This window comes from Lycorma delicatula, chromosome 12, assembly GCF_047948215.1.
Source record: "Lycorma delicatula isolate Av1 chromosome 12, ASM4794821v1, whole genome shotgun sequence".
Taxonomy (NCBI): Eukaryota; Metazoa; Arthropoda; class Insecta; order Hemiptera; family Fulgoridae; genus Lycorma; species Lycorma delicatula.
The window spans coordinates 56,564,384-56,590,113 of record NC_134466.1 but is presented as its reverse complement, the minus strand read 5'-3'; the positions used below and the strand labels follow the sequence as shown (position 1 = coordinate 56,590,113).

Sequence of the window (25,730 nt, the reverse complement as noted above, 5' to 3'; positions counted from 1 at the left end):
ATTATTTTTTTAAGTGAAATTTTGTGCTCGGTAAGGCTCGTCGTGTTTTTGTTTTCGTACTGCGAGTTAAAATTATATGTCCGAATTCCTGTTTTTTTTAAATTATTTTGTGAATGTAATAATTAGTCTCAGTTAAGTCTTCTCTTCTTGTGTTTCTACTATAATTTTAAATTAAACAAACTTCAAATAATGCTGATGGGCTGTTTTATGTCTTTTTTTCTTATTCGTAATCACTACCCAATCCAGACCATCAGATCGTCTCAGAACACACTCTTATTATTTTTATTAGGCTTGTTGGCTGATATATTATTATAGTGTTTATGAATTGTATTTTTAAATATTTTATTTATGATATTTTCTGGATAACTATTATTTATTATTAGATGTTTTGCTTTTTTATATATTCTGGTCTATCTTCGAGGTTTGTACGTTTTATTACTCTGCAAGATTCTTGACAACTGATTGTTTATGCGATATTGGTTGTTGAATTCCCTAGCAATAAATTGTAAATTTAGTTTTAAGGAAAATAACGTTTAATGTTTGTAATTTTTGAGAAATATATGTCCATTGTTAAAGTTTCGATACACATGAAATAGCTATCAGGTTATATAAAGAGATACATATAATTTTCTAAATATAAGGCGAGTCATTATGAGTAACTATCTATTACAAGGGTGGGGATAAAATATTGTTATCTAAGATGGGTAGACCGGTTAATTTCTTGGTATATAAGAGAATTTTTTATGATATATATATATATATATATATATATATATATATATGAATGTGTATTGTCACTTGAGGAATAGGTTAGAGTATTATATTTACTAGATGTAAGTGTTAATAATGGTGTGTGTTCCTAATTATCACCTATTTCTATGTAATCATTTGTTTCTAAGATTAGTATTGTATTAGGACCTTAATCTTTTTGTAATATTTCCAGTTATTAGTCTCTTTGTGGAACTAACCAAGATAACATTAACGTTTATTAAATAAGGATTACCAGGTTACGCTAAATGTTTTAAACTATTTAAAGGAATATTAAATAGAAATAATTATAATTAATACCATATTAATTATAAATAACATAGTTTTTTTTAAAAACATAATGGATTAAGAAGGAAACATATGGGTATATATTTTAATAACTAATTTTTTTTTATAATTTCACCTTCACGCACATTTTGAATTTTACTGTCTTTTTGAGCTTGTTTTGAACTATATTGTTTAAGGGAATAACAATTCCTAATCTCAAAAATAAATTGTTATAGAGATATAAATCAGGATATACCATTTCTTAAGTTATATTAATATATTACAGATATTAGCCATTGCTTTGTACAAAAGTAGTATTTTGAAAAAGAAATATTTCATATACCATTTCTTAAGTTATATTAATATATTACAGATATTAGCCATTGCTTTGTACAAAAGTAGTATTTTGAAAAAGAAATATTTCAAAGATATTAAAGGCAAAATATCACTAGGTCTACATATTAAATTTGATTCCTTATATATTTAATTTGTAAAAGTGTCAATAGGAGTCGTTAACACGCTTTACTTAGGGAATTTTTGTGAATTATTTCACAACAGACTGAGGGGGATTGTGTTTGAAACAAGCCTACGCAATGATATGTCCAACCGTGGATATTTTTCTCATTTATTAAGTTTGGCCCAATGCCTGATGCTTCTTGGGCCTGTCAACGAATTTTCCAGTCAAACAACATCTAATGTTAGTGTACTGCTCTTGGGAGCAGAAATTAATATGTTAATTTATCACCTATAATTAAGTGTTACAGTGACGTTACGGTGGGTAGTGATCAAATACTTCATTAGTGGTTATCAGACTGTATCCACACTCCAACGTATTTTATATTTTAACATACCAGAGATATTAATTTACCGAAATAAAATTATCGCTAACTAATATTATAATGAGTTAAGTCCCTAGAAAAAGAATCCAGGTTTTTATCGGGGACCCACTGATAATGTAGTGAGAGAAATGCAAGTTAACTGATAATTCATAACCATGGACTCAGCTAACTGAACTTCAGTGGTCAGTGAGTAGTTTTTGTGAAAATGCACTAAAATGAGAACTATCTGACAGCTATTCAGAATAATACGAATTTTGTGGCGGAGGGGAGGCGACCGGAACGCCACTAGGCGGGAGTCTTCCCTACGGGGTTGGGATGTTCAGAAGTGTGAGCTGTTCTCATCCATATGCACTAAATATAAGACTGCTCTATATTTTGATTTGTCTTGTATTCCTTGCACATAATATTTTGTTGTCATGCAGCACAAAATGTCTGATTAACATATGCCTGTTTTTCTATCGATTACTAAATTTACAATTTTAATCCTGTCTTTTTTTATGAAATCAAAAAAGGCTAATCTTTTGTAAACGATATAATATTTCTAAACCTAAGGAGTTCTTAAGGTCTGTATTTTAGAAATGTAATTGTACTGGTACTTACAGATTGTTTTCATAATATTTACTGTAAAAAACAAACAATATATATAAAAACAAATTCTTGACAAAACTAAATAAATAAACAAATTTATTACAGGTCTCAATAATAATGAATAACAAAAAATCTTACAGATCAATAACCATGAGGGTGCAATTAATATTTTATGAAAATATTCTTGTTTAATTTCATTTTTTTTTTTTTTTTAATAAAAAAAAACGATGAACTTATGTTCAGACTAATATCCGAATACAATGCTTTGAGATCTTGTAAATCAGCACCATCACAAAGTCATAGGAATGAAAGCGGTATCGTGCAGTTGTAATTTACATAATTAAATTGCTCAGATGGATTATCTTACAATAATTGTATTTATGTAGATTGTGTTTTGTGATATTTGAGATGAACAATATTCAAATCGGTGAGTCTTTTCTTCAAATTTTACTGAATTTATTAATTTTTGAGATGTTATCATATAAAAAGAAGTTACATTTATAATAAAATTTTCAACAAAATCATCTGTTAATTTAAAATACAATGAACAAATTCTAATAAAGTTGCTAAAATTTTATATTAATGCATTTTCATTGTGTCAACAGATTTTATCCATAAATCAGAGATTTAAGTTACATTATATTTTATGAATCAAATGTTATAAAACAAACTAAAGTTATTGGTTGAAAATAATTTTAATTTAACCGACTAGAAATATGCTTTTGTTGTATTTTTAATTTAAAAAAAAATTATTGTGATTGATGCATCAAAAATCCAGAACAATTGATCTTTAAATTAACTGCAGCTATTAGATAAATAAGAAGTTAAGGAATTTTCAAGTTGTCGCAAAATTATGATATAGTCAATCTAAAATTGAAGAACTAAATTCTGTTGATGATATTGAAAATGATAGGCTGCAGATTGAAGATAATTTATGTACTATAGAATATAATCTAAATGCATTAACAAATTGATACATTTCTGATAACCTAAACTCAAGTCAAAATACATCTTACACTTTTAGCCAATCCTGTTCATGTGCCACTATCATCATACTATCATGTAAACTACCATCATTTGACAGTAAAATGCTTTTGTGTCAATATTACTTTGCTGTGTTTAACGATTTAGTTCATTCTATAAGTGATATCTCTTACTTTTAAAAGTTACATTATTTTTATTATTCATTAAAGGATACAGCTTTTGACATGATACAAATTTACCCATCACAAATGAGAATTATGTAATGACAGTTTATTAAGAAGCAGATTTAGTAATAACTTTCTTATAGCCATTCATCATGTAGAGAAATTCTAGAGATTGATTCAATTCAAAGAGTGTCACTGTCTAGAACATTTCTGTTTATTAATGTGTTCAGTTAATACATAAATTCACTTAAAGCCATGAATTTTCCAACTTACGTTGAACTTATTACAACAGATTCTAACTTCAAAGTTAGACCCTCTCATAGCTAAGTTGTGAAAGGAAAGATTATTTTCTTCAAAAAATTCAGAAGTTAAAAAAAAAAAGACACTTATTGGAAAACATAACTGTTAAATCGGATTTTAAAACCATGCTTCACTCATCCATTAGTTCACATAGATTTGTTACTACAAAGGGTAACCAAGCCTTTTGTTGGTTTGTTTTGACTTTGTGTATGGGCGATTTCCCCTTCTTCTAATTAAATGTTTTTATAAGCTGTCCCAGGAATGGAGAAGCGAGGGGTGGAGGTTTAGTCGGTAGTGCGCAGGTATACATAATACCCCCTTGATTATAACTGGCGGAACATGTTAGCGAGCCCGACACTGCTTAGGCGTCCTTAAATGGGGTTCCTCCACCTCTTTAAAAAAACAAAAATAAGGTAACCAAGCCAACTTACAATGATATTTTAATGACGTCATAAAAACAAGCTACTTGTTTATCATCTCAAGTCAATTTTTTGTCCAATTTGAAATTGAAATAATTCTCTTTATAACAACATTTAGAAATAAATATTGATGATTGCAAGGAAGTTCTACGACAAACACAAATGTTTTAATTGTTTACGCCCTGACCATTTTATCAAGGATTGAGTCAGTAAACGTGTGTGTGAAATGTTTATGGAAGACATCATTTATTAAGCTAAAAATTCAAGTAAGCTAAAAATGATACCAGGTGATCTAATAATTTTACTCCTTTACCTGAGTGTGTAATTGAAGAACGTAAAGAAATTCAATTCTCGTTTGCTACTACGTTACTCAAAAATATTACTGAAGTTTTTCATCGTTATTTAGATTAATTCGTACCTATGTATGATTATCACAGTTAAAATATTCTACTTTAGAACTCGATGACATTCTATGTAGGAAAGATTTGAATACAAAGTAGATTATTCTCCTTCGATCCATTAATAGTTTTATCAGGCATGCTTCTTGTAGCGGTCGACTTCAAAATCCAAGTTAATGTCAAATAATAAACTTAAATTTATTTTGCATCCTAATGCACAAACAAAATTAAAAATCCAATGCGAATGTTTACGACTTTTTCATGGCGGTATTCAATTACTTCAAAATTAACGTGAAAAATTCTGGATTATCAATGGTAATCCATTGTGCTAAAAAATTTGCAGGTTCCAGTGCTAAAAAATTAGGTCATCAACTAGGTCAATTATCGAGTTACTCCGTCTAAACTATTCGTTCTCAAAGTGGGCGATAACGCCCCATTGTCAGCGCTGGAGGTCTTTAGGGTGGGCGGTAGAAGGCCCACAGAAAACTGGGGCCGATCAGGCAGTCTAGGAAGGCAAAGGCTGATTAAAAAACTGAAAAAATTTTGTTTTCCTGATATTTCAAATTAAAATTAAATACCTAATACACTAGTAAAAAAAAAAAATTAAAGGGACACCTAAATTTTATGCTAAAAAATGATTTTATTGATGGCAATTTTCAACCAACAGACTTACAGACGAATAAAAAAAACATTAAAGCTTAAATACTCTATTATTTGACAGCGTTCTTCAGATTTCAAAAATCATCAAATAAAAAAAAAACAGTGAGAAGAAAAATTTGAAAGTTTTTCTTCGTGTTAGATTGAGCGCATGGGAGAAACGAAATTTTATCAGTAAACTGCATTAAAATCGTTTAAAAACTTAAGACTTTAGCTTTAATTTCTTTTTTTGTGTCTTTCAATTGAAAGCTTTTTTTTAGTTACAGTATTACATTTTTATAATTAATATGCTGTCACTATTGTTATATATATATACAATTGTAATTTTTTTGAAAGCAATTTTTTTATATGATTAAATTAGCCATTACCACTCGGACACTTATGCAATCACTTCTCACCTCGATTCTAACCGCCATTTCATTGAAATTTTTATTAATCGATTAGGTCGTTGGCAACTAACTCAAAATGCTACGCAATAAATTTGGAATTAATGGTCGAAGGATTATTTAAATTAATCGGAACAATTTAACAAATGGAATACTCCTAAGAGGAACATCTGTAAAGGAGACTTTGTATTAATATCAGATGAAAATATCTCTCTTTTACAGTGGAAACGTGGCTTAATAGTAAAAACATTTATAGAATCAGATAATTTAGTACGTGTTGTGGACGTCATAAAGTCATTTGAAACACTTCATATTCAAGTTGTTTATTTAATCGAGATATATTTTCAAACATGGAGTCTATTTATTTAAGATATTTATTTAATCGCTTGTTCGATGAATCTACTTGTTCAAGTAGATTTGCTTCTTCAAGTTATTTGCTTATTCTACGCACTTAAATAATTCAAGAACTTTTATTTTTTCAAAGAATTTATGCAGTTTAAGATTTATCTATTCAAGTGTTATTTGTTTTCATTACACAAGTACCGATGAAAATTCATAAAAAAGTGCTATTTTCAGGCGGACAGTACGTTCAGAGGTGAAATAAAGTAATGATTTCTTTTTTATCTTGTAAAAAATTCTGTGTTCCTATATTTTTCTAATATTCTTTAAGGTGTTATTCTTTTTCGTCAGTCTTGAACAATTTACAAAACGAGAAACATGTCTTGTCTTTATTAGGGTCTTAAAAGTTAACCTATCTAAAGTTTTGAACAATGTGTCAAATCTTTACTAGTAAAAATTTATATAGTGCACGGACTCTAAAATATTAAAATAAAATGTTTTTATAAAACATTATATTTAATTTAAATAAATTAATCTGAACTATAAATATTTTGTTCACTTCATTATTTACTCGACCGGCAATTCTGCACGATTCGTTGGCTGAGCAGTTAAAATGTAGGGCAATAATTGTACAAGTATATTCAGTAGAATTATAAAATTTATTAATAAGCTTAGCAGCTATTATGAAGGTATTTTTTTGTTTTTCTTTATTTCGTATCTAGTACAACGAAAATACTGCTAAAGATGCAGCATATACAGCCAAGAGATTCGTTTTTCAATATATATATATACGTACACAATATAATATAAAAATATTTTAATGTAATTATAGAAAAATATTATATAAAAAAAAATACAAAAAACATAAAAAAATAAACCATAAAACTTATAAAAAAGTTAACAAAAAAAAGAAAAGAAAGTAAATTGAGAGAATTTTGTTTAAATTATGTAACGGAGAAGAAAGGAGGGAAAAGAAAGTTTTAAAATAGGGTATGATAAAGTGTCGAAAGAAATGGAGAGGATTTGTTTAATGATACGATTAAAAGATGAACATTATTTATTGAGTGTCTTTGTGTGTATCTATATTAAAAAAGGAATTTTAAAAGAAAAATATAAAAGGAAACGGAAAAGTAGTAACAGCTTGAAATTGAAATTAACTGTAATTATGAGAGGAAAAAAGAAGGGGGAGAAGAGAAATGAAAAGAACCAGATTGCTCCTATTAAAAGATAATTCCGCTAAAGCAGAAATAAGCATTATATTATAAATTATCCAATTTTAAATAAAATTATTTTATAAAGATTACTTACTGTTTTTGTAGTTGTTCAAGATCAGTGTCTTCAGATAAACTGTAGATTAGAAACAAATGCCTATTTTAATAAGTTAATAAAACAAATTTAAAAATAGAAATAACAATTAAATCCAGAAATATCATTAAAATTCAGTTAATATTCAGGCTCTATGCTAATTGTTATTATTCATCTACTTTCCTCATACTAATAATAATTTTAAGAATTTTATAAATTTTTATAAGGCGAGGAAAGGCTGGTCCCTCGTGTGGTGGAATCGATCAAGTTATTCCGGGCGGAGAATCTTAAAGCTTGCTTTTGTGGGCCGATTAGGAAGATGAGGCTTTACCTTCACCGGGTGGTCGAATATTTGTCACGATAATATTCGACTAAGCTCCAGATCTATATGGACAAGACGTCGCTGGTTGCTGATGGCAGTCGGGCTCCGGGGAAAAGGCCCCCAAAGCCCCCAATTGCGACGGTGGTTGTTAAGGTGGCGGATCGGTCATATGCGGACCTCCTACGCACATTTAGAACACTGTGACACAGACGGACATCCTTCCCGCACGCAGGAGTCAGGGAGAGAACCTTCATATAAGATTACACGATACGGGTGACGCTGCTGCCAAGCTTCTGCTGCAGATAATGATGAAGTAAAAGGTAAGACTGTGACGGCAGGTAAGGGCTTGCGGTGAGTGCAGCTGTTGATAAAGGAGTCGACGGCCTTACCAAGGAGAAGGAATTGGTGAATGACATCCGGAAGGTCGCTGGGGACTTGTTAATGATCGATGTCCTCTCCGTGAGATCGTCATATGGAGAGACGAACGTGGCATCGGTGGTGGTTCCGCCTCTGCTGGCTGATCAGTTGCTGAAGATTGTGGGAATTCGCATCGGTCGGACCTCCTGTCGAGTGTTTAAGAGGTCCGCCGAAGAGCGGTGTTACGGGTGTTCGGGAGGTAGAGCAACGGATTGGGCCCTGCAGCAAACCCGAAAAAAGGGGGCATAGCTTTAATTGTGGGGCCGAGATGCATCTTCGGAAAGACTGTCAAACTACGGCTAAATCCACCTATCTAAAGCTCAAGAGCATTCACTTGAAGGACGTGACTTTAAGACCAGAAGCAAAAAATGGGCCCGTCCGCCTTTGCTTTTGGGAACGACCTAGGGTTAGGACAGCCTCGTCCAGGAGGGGTTGGACGATCAGGTGTTCCACTTTCGATGATTGGACGGGGATTCCCTTTGGAATTTCACGATCGTAAGGTAAAGTAAAACCATGGTCCCGGCGGGGGATCCCTCTGGGGTTCCCTATTAGAGGCGTGGTGTGAAGACCGGAGTCTTGGCAGAGGAGCCACCTTCAGTCCTCTCATTAGAGGCATGGTGAATGATTAAAGACCGATTCCCACCTACCTGGGGGAAACTTATTTTCTTGCCAAGGTAATTTAAGGCAATGGAACCCCTTGTAGCTGTGTATTATAACAGTAGCATTCATAATCAAACAACAAAATATCAGCAGTATGTCACCCAAAAAATTATAGTGTATGTGGTAGCAGTACAAAACCCATGCCGACATGCTGATGAGGAACCTTCATAATAGGGTGAAATTTGTAATATGACAAGAATTACTTGGCTACAATATGAGAAAAAATAGGTGAACTACTATTTTATCAGTGCAAACTCCTGTCACTGCAATGCACCTGATTCAGTATTCAGGAAAGCTTATTGATTTCAGAAGAGGAGATATTTCTTGTGAATGTTGACTTGCCCACACCTAGCATCAATGAGCCACTTTTTCAACTGTTTCTTAATTTGGCCAAAAGGATTATAATTATATGGTATTAAATCTTAATACGATGGAGTGCTGATAGTATACCTTCTCTCATTCTTGTAGTATTTTCTCATAGTTTCAGTATGTTCAGGCAAACATTGTCGTGAGATAAAGTAAACTGTGAATGAGGTGATTCTATTCTCTGAAATATTCCTCATTTCATTGTATCTTTTAAAATCATGGCATACTATTGCGGAGTGACAGTTTTTAGTTCGAAAGATAAGGTATATTCTCTGTAAATTCCGAATGGTTACCATTTTTTTACAGATTGAAAATGGGGTTCATTCACATCTATGATGAATGGTGATGAGCTTCAATGTCACTACTGTGTTTCACTGCAAGTTAATTTACAGATTTAATGACCTGACTCAATGCTTTTCGGTTGCAGAAACTATTCTGTTGGAAAGAGAATAGTAATAGATCTCTTTTTTTATGTTGAGGCTGCAAAAACCAGGGAATTGATTTTTTTTTATTTTCCCATTACATTAAAGTTTTCAGAAATTTCTGTTGTATCATTTGTTGATGTTTCTAAATAAGCTCTTCAACTTTAGTCTGTTGTCATTAAATGGCTTGCATTATTAATAAGATTTTCTGGACTGAAAGAGATGATTGATGATCTTCGATTTGATTTTCTAATCTTGTTTAAATCTCAGATGGACCTACTTTTGAGTAAAATAATATATAATTCCTACTTATACTGTTGATTCAAGTGATGTAGTCATATATATATATCTTAACTTATTTTTGCCATCAAAGCGTGAAATTTCTTATAGAATTTTTGAATTGTAGAAAATGATATGTAGAATATGATATAATGTGACCTTGTCAATTAAACATTTTAAGAAAAGATAAACCAGTAAAATTCTTAATTTACTATTTTTTTAAATAACAATTAAGTAGTAAAAAATAAACAACAATTACATTAAAACAGTGTAAATACTAGTTTAAATATATATACTCACCTGGAAAAACAACCTGGTTCCATTTCCTCATATATTTCTTTTATATAACTGAAATAAATTGACAATCATTATTAATACATTTTTATTCCAATAACCTAAAATATTCAGTAATTTACTTTTAACATGATTTTGAGTACACACTGCCATCCATTAAGAAAGTAACACAGCATGCAGTATCATTACTCAAAAATAGAGAGCTGTAGTAATGTGTTCGTATACCTTTCAGGGCAATTGCTGGGGCAATTGCTTTATACAAATTTATAAAAAAACTAAACTAAAATTTCAGTCGTGATAAATTTTAAACTGTAATGAAAATAAAGCCATTAATCAACAATCAAAAATTGGATTAAAGAGGCTTGATTGAAAATAACATTTTGATATCATACAAGTAAGCTTAAGCAGATTTAATATAATCGACAAATGCCTTTTTTTTTGGCAAGGGAATTTTTTTCAAGACATTACGTCAATCTCTCTACATTATTTTGTATTGCAATAAATTTTGTTTACGGTCTCCATGGAATAAGCAAAAATTACACATTAAATGATTTGAATCCGTGTGAAACGCTGGATCATCAATCACAAAGGTAAAAAGTAATGAAGTATTTCTTTCTTAGGCTACATTAAGTTTCTTTTTAACCCCTGAAAGCAGCTGTGACTCGAAAAATAACAGTCCTTGATCATTACAGTACATTAATACTTAAATTTTCTGAGGGAAATAGACGTACGGGGATAAGAGGAATTAAACTTATTTAACATTACATTCCTAAGCTGTTCATTCCTAGATAAAATAAACAAATCTTTTATTCTCACAGTTTCATAATATAATGTTATTATGTGCAAGTATGTAGATCAGGAACAGATTCGGAATTGAATCAACATCTGTTTGGGTCGGAAAAGGAATAACGTGATAAAATCTGTATAAAAACCGCATAATAAAATGCACATTAATTTTAAAATAGAAATGTGTGTACTTAAAAATCGCATTAATTATTTAAAATATAAACAAATGAGATCATTTTACATTAAATAGGTGGGATACTAAATACATATAATAATTATAAATCACAATTAAAAATTTTGAATACGTATTTATGTACATATTGTACTGATATGAGAAAATGTAGGGTCTTATTAAAAATATTTAATTAATCGTACATAGAAATTCATCGAAAGAGTTGCTGTAAAATAAAATCTCTTTAAATAAATCGGTGGGAAGATGTAAATGGTTCGGTAATTTTTTTTTTATAAATGCCAATAGAAGGATAATTAGCCATTTTATCGTAATCTTATAAATAATATTGAGTTACATGAAAATAGTTTGTTGCCAGGTTTAATAGAGGTGGCTAAAACTTATTTACGTACACGTAAACACACGAATACATGTATACATGTAAATACACTTTTATTATACTGTCGAGTATTCCCGACTCGATCAGGATATTGAGAGACTGACAATGAAAATGTTTATATAATTATAATTTATTAATTTTAAAACTTATTTAAAACAAGAAAAAGCAATAACAATAATGATAATAATGGCAGTATTAATAATAATAATATTAATAAGCGACAGTAATAAACAACTCACAAGAATAATTAAATTAATGAAAATAATGGCAACAGCAAACAATTGCAATAATAAGCAAATGATAATTGTGTAATCACAACAACAACAATAACAATAGTAATAATAATAAACATACAAAACAAAATTTAAATTAATCGTCAGGATTTATTCACAGGTAGATAAATAAAGAATATCTGAATCAGTCCCTACTGATAAAAAACAATAGCATGACCGCTAATCTTAACAATTTTTACCATTAGTCTTGTATTAATGGAATGAATAAGAAAAAATATTGTTCCACAAGAACGGATCTAAACGTTTAAAAACTTTTTATTATAAAGATAAAAAGATTGTTTTTTGCAGGAATTATGCATATCTGGGTTTACAGTTTAATATGCCAAGCCGCTTTAGTAAAGTATGTTTTATTTATCAGTAAAACAAAATCACGGATACGTGAAATATTAAGTGCAATGAGAAAAGGTAAACGCTAATCTGGGTTTGTAGGAAGCGCCTGCTTGAAGTTATTACCATCCCTACTCTAATTTATTCCCGTCAAGTATGGATTTTTAATTACGCAGAGCATTGGATTAATTTAAATTAATATTTTTAAACAAGTGTTATTTCTGGATCGTTTCTTTAAGTTGAGCATAGTTTGAAGAATCACTCAGAATACATTAACCTATTCAGCGATGAAGTAAATAGACTAAAGATCCTTGAGACGGCTAATAACAGTTATCTATACTCGCGTTTTCAAATTTTAGTCAGGAATAGATTAATATTCTAATGATAAAAATTTTCGAAAAAGACATTTTTAAATTTCTTAAAAATTTTATAAATGATGAGGACAAATTTAAGGGAGATCTATCAAATTTAAATAGTTTGAAAATAAGCAATATTTATTCTCAGTCTACAGGAAAATGAAGAATAAAGAAATGAGGGTTGAAGATTGAGATTTAAGAAAAGGTGCTTTAAATCTTTCTGTTATTTATGTAATTGGTTGTGTGCTGAATGTTAGTCGCGATAAAATTTGATATATCGTCATTTCTTTACAGAGATGGATTTCATGTTTTAAATCTGGTTAAGTTCGGTATCTATAAAATTTTGTTAAGTAAATAATAAATTTAAAAAACTTATTTGTGCACGTGCGTTTAAAAAATAAATATAATTAACTGCCTGTGATTGAATACTTACTCTACATATGAATTGTCAATTTCATCAGATTCTTGACAACTGTAACAAAAAATGAATATTTTATTAATTAATGCTGATCGACCGTGATCTAACAAAAGGTGATTTTATAAATGGTAGATTTAATGATCAGTTACAAAATAAGCACAATAGTAAACATAATTTTGCTATTTTTATATTATTACAATAAAACTTCCATTAAAAAAAAAAGTGATAAAGACATAATATTAAATAATGTACACGCTAATCTACAATTATATTACCATAAATAAAATTCATAATTTATTCTGGAGTAAGATGCACTATTTTCAGTAAGCTCGAGGTCAAAGTGCGATAACAATGAAGTAGAACATTTATTCACGACAGTGCAAACTGAAGAAATTTATAGGCTTCCCTATAAGCATTTCCGGAAATTGTCAATCATTCAAAAGCATTACAAGTACTACTGGAAATGTACAACTGGAAACACAAATATTGCCGGGGAAGCGTGTGTTCAACCTCCTTTCACCACCCGAGATCCTATCTCTGATTTTTTGAATCGTGTAGAACGGTCACTGAGAGCGGGATGACAATGTGCTTGGACGACTACCGTCGATGGTAAACTCCGACGAATTGAAGATTCTGTCTTGCCATGGGACTCCTCTTGCAGATGGGCTCGTCGTGAGGAAGTGGTCCTCTGCCGATTACGGATGGGACATGCGAGGATCGCGCGCGAATGCCAAGTGTCAGGAGGCCACGCACCCCTATGCACACGATGCAACTGTCGCATGACTGTGCACTACATTCTCATAGACAGCATAGGTTGTGCGGCGTTGCGTCATAAATTTAATCTACCCAGATACATCCGGGGTAACTTATACAATGATAATGAAATTTTGAACCGGATGTTTCTGTTTTTGCGTAGTACTAGGTTACTGCAAAAAATTTAATATTGTAACATATATTTTATATGCTAGAAGAGTTTCGATAATTTTTTTCCCTTACTTTCAATTTTGATTTTTTTGGTTCTGTCTTTAATTTTATTATCCGAGTAGGGGGCCTTTTGCACTTCCTATCGGAGTTGGTTGGGTTTTGTGTAGTTTCCTTTTTCTATTAGTTTAATTTTTATATTTTAAAAACACCGTCTGTGATATTAGTTTTGAGTTTTATTTCACTTTTTAGCTTAGTTTTAAATTTTATATTATATAATTTTTATTACTTTTAAACCTTATTTAGTTTTATTATTTTAGTATTATTTTACCTTTTTATTTAAATGAAAAATTCAGGGCGATGACAACGCACAGGCGTTTTTCGCCCCCCCCCAAAAAAACCAAATATTTTAACAACATTGTCTACAATTTTGCTATCACTAGATCGTCCCCGGGCAGAGCAATACAATTTGTTTTACATCTATCCACTTATAACGTAAGGTAGTTAACTAGTTAACAGTTCCTGTGCGACTGATATTCAAACCCATCTTCTCTCTTGTGAAGCACTATTAAATCTTAACGCTGAGATCATAGATTTTTTGTTAAAAGGAACTCAAAATTGACTACGGTGTAATGTGGTTATTACGTTTGCGATGTAATTTTGTACACTGATAACAATAAACCCATTGAAATTTCCATTATTTGTTGTTTACAATTTGCTTTTATTTTTATTATTCAAAAGCTGTTGAATTTCTTAATTGACGCCAATAATTTTTCTAACGTTATATTATAAGGTTTTGCTAAAATTTCTGTATTGCTTAAAATTTAATCGCTAATTTATTTCATTTGCATAATTTTTCAAAATGTTACTATAACTAAAATTTTTCCTACAAATTTATGATGATGTTTATACTAATCTTGGTAAAACAAAACAAACACACTGATACCCAAATGATCATGAATCAGAGCTAAATAAATATATTTAGTTTGAAAGTATACTAGACTGGATCTGTAAAAAGTGATTAATTAACACAAAGAATATTTTTTATTTAAAAAATGTGTAATTTTTGTTTAATAAATGTAAAAATGGATAAACGAATATTATTTGGGAAAGTAGAAATTCTAACAGCTAAAAATCATTAACAGAAATGATTTAAAAATGAAATTGTATTTGCTAAAAAATTTACGAACTTTTCTTGCGTAAACTGGAAACAAATCGAACACAAGATGAGAAAAATTCGCATACAATTTAACAAGTCATATGCATTCATAAATACTTTATATTTCAGTAGTTTTTTCCTTACTGTTTTAATGTTGCACAAAACATTTTAGGAATGGCACGGATGAAGTCCTACGTTAGAACTACCGCATGAAAATAAACAAGAACACAAGGAAAGTAATGAAATGTAATAGAAATAATGTAGATGGACAATTGAATATAGGAATAGGAAGAGAAAAAGATTATGGAGGTAAAAGAATTTTGTTATTTGGAAAGTAGAATTACTAAAGATGAACGAAGCAGGAGCGATATAAAATGACAAATAGCACAAGCGAAACGAACTTCCAGTCTGAAATATAAACTGCTTACATCAGAATTTAATTTAAACATCAGTAAGACATTTTGAAAGTATATGTTTGGAGCATAGCTTATATGGAAGTGAAACTTGGACGATCGGAGTACCTGAGAAGAAAAGATTAGAAGCTTTTGAAATTCGATGCTGTAGAAAAATGTTAAAAATAAGGTGGGTAGATAAGGTAACAAATAAAGAGGTGTTATGGCAAATTGACTAGAAAGAAGAATTTAGAAATATATAGTTAAAAGAAAAGACGGGCTTATAGGCCCCATATTAAGACATCCTCCAATAGTCGTTTTAATAATAGAGGGACATGTACATAGGAAAAATTGTGCAGGCAGGCAACGTTTGGAATATGTAAAACAAATTGTTAGGGATGTAGGGGGTATACCGAAATGAAACGACTACTACTAGATAGAGAATCTTAGATAATTCCATCAAACCATTCAAATGACCGAAAAAAAAATTAAAAATATATATAATCCCATTCCGTTTTTCATAGTTTCCTTAATAACTATCATTTTATCTGATGTTATCTTGGTTTGTAGGGAGCTAGATGAGATAAAAGATCAGAAATCATTAAATGTAAAGATAGAGAATGTAGGAGATTTATTAAAGGCTACTTAAAGAAAACGATTGATGCTAACTAGAGCTAGATTAATTGATTAGTTAAAAATGTTGGCCGGTCAAACTTTGAAGTAACTTTTTACCACCGTTTAAGAATAAGTAACAAATGAAAACTTGTAAGTTAGTGACAAACTACATGATGTTTCAGGTTTCTTTGGTACGGTTTGAAATCAAGTGATACTACAAAAATTACTTAAAAAAGAAAAACTGATAATTAGCTGATCCTGACATTAAAAATACATTTAAAAAAAATAAAATTTATGAATTATTTTTTAATAATATTGTAGAATAATGATTTTTTATTTTTTTTTATTTTCGTAATTTTAATTTTTTACTAATGAAGTATTACAGAATAATGATACACTGCCCGAAGCATAGTATGATATACTGTAATAAGTATACACGGTTAGTCGAGTGGGAGACTTCACAGTGAATAGACGTGTTTGTATACTACTCCGCTAGTTATTATTATTAGTTTGGTTTTACGGTTAATTTTTTGGATTTGGCTATTGGATACATAAGAGGATTGGTTTCTGGACTTGGACTACCACTTTTTAAGAGTTTACGGATACGGACTTACCCAGTTTTTGTGTTTTTTGAGTTTAAACAATAACTTACTCGTATGGTGTTTTTTACCTGTTATATTACTTTTTATAATAGGTAATATTAAGTTACCGTGTTTTAGTGAAATTGTAGTGTCATCTGAATAACAACAAAGTGAGGAGAAACGCTTTTTTACTAGTTTTTTAAGGTGTATTTGAGGTTTGAATATACACTTTTCAAGCGAATTATTCTAAGTGTTAAGACAAGCTACTACAAGTGTGTTAAAAGGCGTAAACAAGGACTTAGGAAATTTTTCTCTTGTTCTTCAGAGACAGGAGAATTTTTCTAAGTCCTACGGGTAAAGTTTTTATAGGGGGAAATCCTTACCAACAATAGCTCCTGAACTACTTATCCTATTTAATTTATTCCTGAACATAAATTCGTTTCACAATCTAACCGACCCTTTGACCCCCAAATTTTTTTTCTGACCCCCAACAGTTGTATGCGGTTCCTGCTGGGTGGCCTGCTATGACTATTAACAGGAAGAAGAACAGATTAAAAAAAATACACAGGAAGGTATTGCTTGGAGTAGCATCCGCTTACAGAACGGTCTCGTATGAGGCCATCTGTGTGCCCCCTATTGATCTCATTGCTAGACACAGGGTTGAGAGGTTTTTAGGACGTGTGGATAATGAAGTCAGACAAGATATTATTAATAATATATGGCAGGAAAGATGGCTGCAGGCTGGGGTAGCCAGATGGACCAGATCCTTGATTCCTGATATAGTTAGATGGACAGGCAGACGCCACGGAGAAATAGATTACCACGTCACACAGTTTTTAACTGGCCATGGGTGCTTTAATGAATACCTCCACAAAGTTGGCAAAAGAGATCAACCTACGTGCATGTATTGTAACGAACGTGACGATGTAGAGCATACTTTCCTGAATTGCCAAAAATGGCAAATGCTAAGATACAATGCTGGTATTGACGGAAAGACTCCGAGAGAGATAATAAAACATATGCTCAGTAGGGTAGAGAATTGGAAAAAGGTTGTAGAGTTCATAAGGTCAGTCCTTAAACAAAAAATTATAGATGAAAGGAATATGGGTTTTTAGATTGTAGTTTGGGTGGACAGCCTCAGCGGTGAGAGCCAGCATGCTGAGGTGTGCTGGTTTCGATGAGCCGCTGAGGACTCCTTGGGTTGACTGTTAGGTTTTCTTAACTAAGTTAAAAAAGGGAAAGAAAATCTCAAGAGCCAACCGGTAGGCCTGACCTGCCATGCCGGTATATAGCCGCTAGGTGGGGAGGGCCTATTAGAGTAACGGACACTCCCCTGGGTGGCGTAATACCATCAAGTCGGTCCGGCCCAGGGGAGTAGAGAATTTAAAAAAAAAGTATACAAGGTTAAGTATGGCTATGCTTACGTACATTACTATGCTAATGATATTTAAACAATCCTTTTTACAGAAAATTCAAGAAAAATTGTAATTAAGAAAACTTAAGAAATAAATTGACATAAATTCTTGAATTCAGATATAATTAGCTCGTGGAAAAAGAATCAGGATCAGCTGTACAGTAATTCTTTGATTTCCTTTATTATTTTAAAGAAGACACCTAATTTTCACTTTGGAATTTCTTGAAAAAATGTTCTTTCACTTATACAAGTTTTGCAAGCAACTTTTTGGATCATAAAGGCGTCTTAACTGATTGAATTTCTCAATTTAATTTGTGTGTCAATTGACCATTTAAAAAAAAATTGAAACCTGTTTAAATAGCAAAGCATACACTAAAACTTTTATATATGTAATATTAATATTATTTAAATTATATAATTAATTTACACTATGTAATTCAAAATCATAATTAAATTACATAGACTGGAATTAAACACACGTACTAATCCTGAAAGTTATTTAACATAAATTTGTTTTTAAAAAGTACTGTGAACATTTTGTTTTACATTTAAATCGCAGGGGAGCATATCTTGAAATTAAAAAAGTATTATTCGATTACAAAGGTCTCCTGTCGATGACATAGTTTAATCAATAATCAATAAAAATATAGATAACATAACGAACAGATACATATATCACATGTATATGATAAATACCTGGTTTGAAGATCTGCGTATTTTTCTTTCTGACAATAATTTTCATACTTAAATAATCTGAAATTTAAACAAGTAGATGTATTATTTTTTAATCGATAATTACTGTATATTATTTATTAATTTAGATGAACGCTGTCAAGATAAACAATATATGAGAAACTATCGCATAATCATGAGAAATAATTTCCATGGTTTAATTGTAACTCTTTTCATGTTATTAGAATTATCAGTATTATTAAAATTGTATACATTCTACTTTAGCTTTTGTAGCAATCTTAAGGTTATTAATTTTTTTATTTGCATTAATAACTTTATATCATATATGCGCCGTGTATTAAATAATAATAAACGGCAAACAAAAAAGAACATAAATACCGAATAAATTTCTCTAAATTTGTAAAAATGTTTGTGATATGTTAATTTGGATCTATTTAAAAAAAAAAAAAAATTATATATATAATGAAGGAGTTTCTTGATTTTTGTAAATCAACCAATGGAATGTAAGTGGACATACGAAGTGATGGAACAACACTCTCAAAGGATGAAAGAAATGTGGGAATAACGAAAATTGAAGAAAAGGAAATATAGCCAATGTTGATCTATCTTACCCTCTGAAAGGATTATTTGAAAAGAAAAAAACTAGTTCAGAAGAAAATCCCTTTTTGGAATCGATTAAAAATTTGGTAAAATACGAGGATAAACTAATTTGGAATTTATTTAAATATTTTTAACCATACTATAGATTAAATTAACAAAAACACTATAACATATTACATTTGTTATATGTTAAAAAAAAAAAAATAACAGATTGCAGAATTATATTTTTTTACGTAGAATATACAATAAATATGGGTCCATTTCAAACATGAAAGAAATAGAAAATATAATGGTTTTATGCTATCCATCAGGAAATGCGTTTATACATTTAATCGATGGAAGGCCTTCAGAATCAGGGCGCTCAAACAAACTCACCAAAAGTTTTTGATTTGGTAATAAACAATATTTTTCTAATTACCATAATTAAAATAACACAGAAAATGTTAACATTAATATGTATCTACTATTTACTAAATACTTACTTATGCCGCACTACTACAAAGTTACCTTTATTAATTAAGCCAATATATCTTTTCTAAGATAGGCAATCGTCTATTTAAAATATTAGAAGTTGGAATAGATAAAATGCAACTAAAGATAATTAAGGATACTCTGACAAAAACAGTCCCAAAAGTTAAATTCTCGAAGATATTGTCTCCGAAAATGTGCCTTACTGATCCTTTGTGGTCCCTTCATTAGAGGAATGGCGCCTAGAAGACCGAGTCCCGACGATCTCGCGGAAATTTAATTATCAACGAGGTAGTTAGTCAATGTCATCTCTCGGAGCTAAGTTTATGCTTAATTGCGGGTCCGGCTCTCGGAGGCTGTTTAAAGAAGAATATAATTTTTAATTCGATGGTGGAGTCAGTATTTATACCCATCCGAAGTCAGCGAATCTTTATGTTTTGAATAATTTTGTATAGCAAAAGACAGATTTTTGAATACTCTATTTCAACGGGAAAAACTACCCGTTATATTGTAACTGAATTGCAAGTACAGCATTTAAGAAATGCCAATTGTAATAGATTTTATTACGGTTAATAAAAATATCAATTCGTATACTGTCTACGCCGCGGCAGATTATACAGGAAAACCGACGTGGTAATGCACTCCGTTACTATTGTTACAATCACCCAAAAAATATTAAATGCAAGCAGATTGGAACGGAGAACGAATGTTTGTCACGCAAAAGGGAAGGACGTTATAGAATTTTGTTAGTCACTACAAATCACTGGACTCTGAACAATTCGTAATTCGCAGCATGAACAATCGGCACAAATTCCCTGCGCAAACTATATTTTTTTTATATATATGGTATTAAAATACACAGGTTGTCTCAATCCAGATTGAGATATCAAAGAAGAAATTTTTAAATTATAATTGAATAATTATACCCTAAATGAAGTTGAATATAATAGTAATCGAACAGTATACAATTTTCAGTTTCTTCAAAACATGATTAAAGTTTTTATTAGAACGTTCACTGTACCGATTATAAAAAAAAATGAATACTATTATGTTGCAATGTGATTATTAAGATAAACGGCGTAAAATAAAACATAATTACTGATAAAGAATATTGATCATTTAAATAAATCGAGTTATTTTACTACTGGGTTTTTAAAAAATAGGTCATTTATTTTACATGAGTGATTTGTTACGTAAAATAATGGTAATAATTACATAAATATAATTTGTGTATTTTAATTTCTATTAGTTATTATTTTTATTTCATTTTTATAAAACTGGATATTAAATGTAAATAAATTGGATTGTTAATTATGTATTATTTTTATTGTTGTCTCATGATACACGTATGATAAATAAAAGTCATCTTAGTTATGTATGTTTGTTAGACATCCCTAACGCTACCGCTGAGGGATTTATTAGGAAGAAAGAGAGAGCACTGTTACACTATACTATTATTTTCGTATGCTATTACATTTGAAAATTTATAAACTTCCTAAACGTTTATACAAAATTTTGGGGCATTCTATTTTATAATACATTTTTTAAGTGGAACTGCAAGAAAATATTGAATTTTCGATATGTTTGTAGAATATTCCGCATCATTACTACAAATGAGGAGATCTCGAAAGTTCTTTGTCAATATAAAACGAGGTGTGAGATGTAGTAACACATAAAAGTCCATAAATTAAGATCGAAGTGCGAAGTATAAAACTTAATTTCTTGATATTGAATGAATTCAGAATCATTCACTGTTATGTAAAATATTAAAGAGAAATATATAATCATTAGTGGATTGATTTGAACAGCCTTAAAAGGAAATCAATAAATAATAATTCATAAATATAATAACGGTCCATAACTCGTAATTCATTTATTTTTTCTTTGTCTTCATTCATTTGACTGGTTTGTTGTAGATCTCCAATATTCCCTATTTATTGCTAGTCGTTTGATTTCGGTCATCCTACATCCTACATCCCTAACAATTTCTTTTACATATTCCAAACGTCGCCTGCTTACAAAATGTTTCTCTTCTACCTGTCCCTCTAATATCAAAGCGACTATTCCAGGATGCCTTAAGATGTGGCCTATATATCTGTTTCTTCTTTTAACTATATTTTTCCAGATGCTTTTCTTCATCAATTTTCCGCGATACCTCTTTATTTTTCACATCATCCACCCGTCTGATTTTTAACATTCTCCTAATACACCGCATTTCAAAAGCTGCTAATATTTTCTCTTCAGGTTCTCCGATCGTCCATGTTTCACTTCCATATAAAGCTACCCTCTAAATATATACTTTCGAAAATTATTTTTTGATATAAGCAAATTATATATTTCTGAATGAAAGCACAAGCTTTTGCATGTGATATTCGTCATTTTTTACCGCTCCTGCTTCGTCCGTCTTTAGTAATTCTACTTCCCAATAAAATTCGTATACCTCCATAATCTTTTCTCTTCCTATTTTTAGGAATATATACTGAGAAAGTATAATTTTATAGGTAAACTCCAACTCGTTTTTAAGTTTTGAAAATTCTTCGTACTTGAGAGCCCTCACATAAATAAATTTAAAAAAAAACATATTTTTTTTAAGGGCAATCCTTTAGTTGTTTTATCTTGCATCTGCCTTTCCGATAATATTTTTTTTACCAAGCAAATAAATAATTAAAATAAATTTATTTATAAATCTGACATCTGTTGAAATAAAACAATGCATTCAATGATTTCCTTATCGTTTATCTTCTTTCTTTTCGGTTACTACTTATTTTTATTTACACAGATGTAATAGATTTAAATTCCCCTATTATACTATCATGATTATAGATCATTATAATATAATTAACATAGATTAAACATAGATTCTGATTTAGGGAAGTATACCTTTTTGATTAAGCAAAATACGCAATACAGATGTTTAGAATTAAACATTTTTTAAAGTAATTTTTTAATAATTCTTATATTATAAGAATATTTTCAGTTAAATAATTAGAAACGCACACACAAACATACAGATTTATAAAGTACTTACTCTCTTTGTCTAGGAACATTCTCCGCACATAAGATAAAAAAGCTCATAACGTAGATTATGATTAGCATGTTTATAACTGTTATGTTTTTCATACAATATAAAGAATTTTCACAATCTTATAACCTGATCGATTCAGAATACAAGCTTGGTTGCTACTGCTAAATCCAATATTGTATGCTCAATATATACGGTGTTGATGCGTATATATACATTCTCATACTCTGACGTCATAAGATTGAATGTGGCGCTTATGAATAGAACATATACACTCGGCAAGTACACAGAGCAGGATAGCCACGCGTCTTCATGCCACTTATATTAACTGTATTTTTCAAAACGTGTTGTAAATAAATGAAACAGTAAAAAAGGTATGTTGGTCCCAAATACATTTTCTACTCTCCAAATGTTCAACCTCCCTTGTTCCCGATTTTTAAATTAAAAAACAATTAAACGTTTTTTCAAAACTACATACGCTTCTACAAAAAAAAAACGCATTTAATTAAATTTAAAATTTTCTGAAATCGGCTTCAGATAAAACCTCCGTATTTAAAGAAATGTAGAATTTAAATAATACACAAAAATAAATAAACAAAAAATATTATTAAGAATAATATAATTAGATTATATACATATATATATGTTTTTTTTTTATTGGATCTATTTTATAAATGTTTATATTTTTTCTTAACATTTTTATTTTTATTTTTATGAATTGAGCTAAATGTACGCAGAAAAGTTAATAACACGAAAATAAGAAAACGAACTTGAAAAACAATATAAAACAGTATAAGCAAAGTTTATTCGAAATGTTCATAATATTTTACCTTAAGTTTATTTTAATTTTACTAACTTATGGAAAATATTATTCAAATACCCAAACAACAACAAGCTATATATTATAACATTACAGTATATTTGCCAATGGAAAAGTTTGCAGTCGTCGATGGAGATGAAAATTGAAAAAAATTTCTTATCGTTGATAAAGACAATTTAAAAAATAATAATAATCGCATTGCGGGAACACCAGATAAACTAAACCTATAAAAACATAATAAATATTTATTTGTATTTACAAATTTTTGTAAGAATAATTTTTTTTCAATTTTTTAGTTCTAATTATTAAATGTAATATACAATTAGAAACAATTATAAATATTTATATTTTTTTGAAATAAACATAAAATAATATTTATTTATGGTAAGTTTCATAGCTTGAAAATAGCCTTTTCAACCGTTACATTGATAAAAAATAAGTTTTCATTTAATAAAAAAATAAAATAAAAAATATTTTCAATTTTCAAAAATATTACTATAAAATACATATAAATTCCCTGAAATTATTTCATAAATAGTCCATAAACATTTCTATTAGTAATTATTTTTTCTCGGGATGTTTTTTGAACGTGACTTTTTTCCTATTTTTACATATGACTTATTTATTGAGTTATTACTAAAAGCGCCCTTAATGGATTTGTGAACTAACTCTAAAAAGGTAAGTAATAATTTATTGGGTAAATCGAAACAATTTTCTTTTTCTGGATTATCAACGGTTATTTTCAGAAAGTATAGCTAATCGGCTTAGTAATCGGTAACCGAATAATTGGCACTTCCCTCCGACAACCGCCCACCGGGTCACATTTCTCTGACTTTTACAAAATTCAGTGTCTGAATACCGTTACAGGTAAGGTGAATAAAATATTAGTAACTGTTATGGAAGAGCTGAGCTTTCTTAAAATTTATCTGTTCTATTTGAACAAGGTGAATTCTTCGAGGAATTTCTAAATCGACCTGCGAAACGACTCTAGCCGCCATGTTTTGCTGGTAGGAAGGCCAGTTTTCCCACCGGACATGAACTTCCAGGCGTTAAATGTTAAAACAGTACAGGCCTCTTTAAAGGTTATATCAGCTCTTTAAATGCCTAGGAAACGCTGCTTGGCTTCAATAAATTAGAAAATAATCAGAGTATATTAGAAAAAAAATATCAGTTCTTACGGAGATTCTGATGTAACATATTCCCCTTAAAAATACATTTCCTGTGATCTCGTACACTTTTCCCCCGAAATTTTTAGTACACCCTGTATATAGGTATTACAAATTAGTTTTATAGATTTAAATTTTTTTATTTCTTTCCGGTAATAGGAAAATCATATTTAAGGGACTGTAATTTACACGCAAATTTAAATTGCCGTTAACAATAAAACGTGAAAAAAAAACCATTGAAAAATCTTTGTCGGTATAGGTGATCAAAAATTATATTTAATTTACGAAATGAAATAAAATACGGAATAAATATTCAACTAATTTACGGAAAAAAAGAAAGAAAAACAAATAGTGAAGAAGAAATATTAATAATGAGCATATTTCAATTCTATGCAAGTCTCCAATATTTTTATGCAACATCTTAGCTATCACAAACAACAAGAAAGAAAAACACGAATTTCTGTATGTTTCGGAACATGTTTTAGAATAAAAAACAAAGATTTTAATTAATTATGAAAAAGTTTAATGAAACCATATGCTGAACCTTGTAACGTTCAAACTATTTATTTTTTATTTTTTTTTAATGTAATAAGATACTTTATGAATTGCCAAAGACATTTGAATAATGTAATCTGCCAATTTATATCTTTTATCTAGATTCTTTACAGTTTGAGAATGTAACACAAAAAAAATTCCATAGATTGGAACCCCAAACATGATTATATACATTATATAATGAAATCATCATTATATCATGTATATAATGATTATTATTCATTACTTACACAGTAATTACGTCTTCTCTGTACTTAGACCGTGCTAATTGAATCTCGTGTATTTTGAACCGACATGAAAAATATATTACATAATTGACTGTATTGTATAAAAATCATTCCTAAAAAATCCTGTTACACTATGGAAAATGAAAGAAAAATGGTTTTGCGGTCACGTTCTTC

General features: G+C 29.9%; 1 protein-coding gene across 3 annotated transcripts in view; it reads right to left on the bottom strand.

Annotated features, from left to right (window-relative positions):
* The window catches only part of LOC142333517 (uncharacterized), a 69,815-nt gene extending 46,834 nt beyond the window's left edge, over nucleotides 1–22,981 (bottom strand). For 2 of the 3 annotated variants that reach the window (XM_075380785.1, XM_075380784.1), the window contains exons 1-6: nucleotides 22,795–22,981; nucleotides 18,702–18,758; nucleotides 12,939–12,977; nucleotides 10,181–10,228; nucleotides 7,418–7,456; nucleotides 2,475–2,495 (exon numbers count right to left, since the gene is read on the bottom strand). In XM_075380785.1, the coding sequence (XP_075236900.1) occupies nucleotides 2,475–2,495; nucleotides 7,418–7,456; nucleotides 10,181–10,228; nucleotides 12,939–12,977; nucleotides 18,702–18,758; nucleotides 22,795–22,886 (296 nt within the window). In that variant the 5' untranslated portion in view covers nucleotides 22,887–22,981. The remainder of the gene's footprint in view (nucleotides 1–2,474; nucleotides 2,496–7,417; nucleotides 7,457–10,180; nucleotides 10,229–12,938; nucleotides 12,978–18,701; nucleotides 18,759–22,794) is intronic. The other variant, XM_075380786.1, reaches the window with a different exon arrangement.
* Between the last annotated feature and the right edge of the window lie 2,749 nt (nucleotides 22,982–25,730).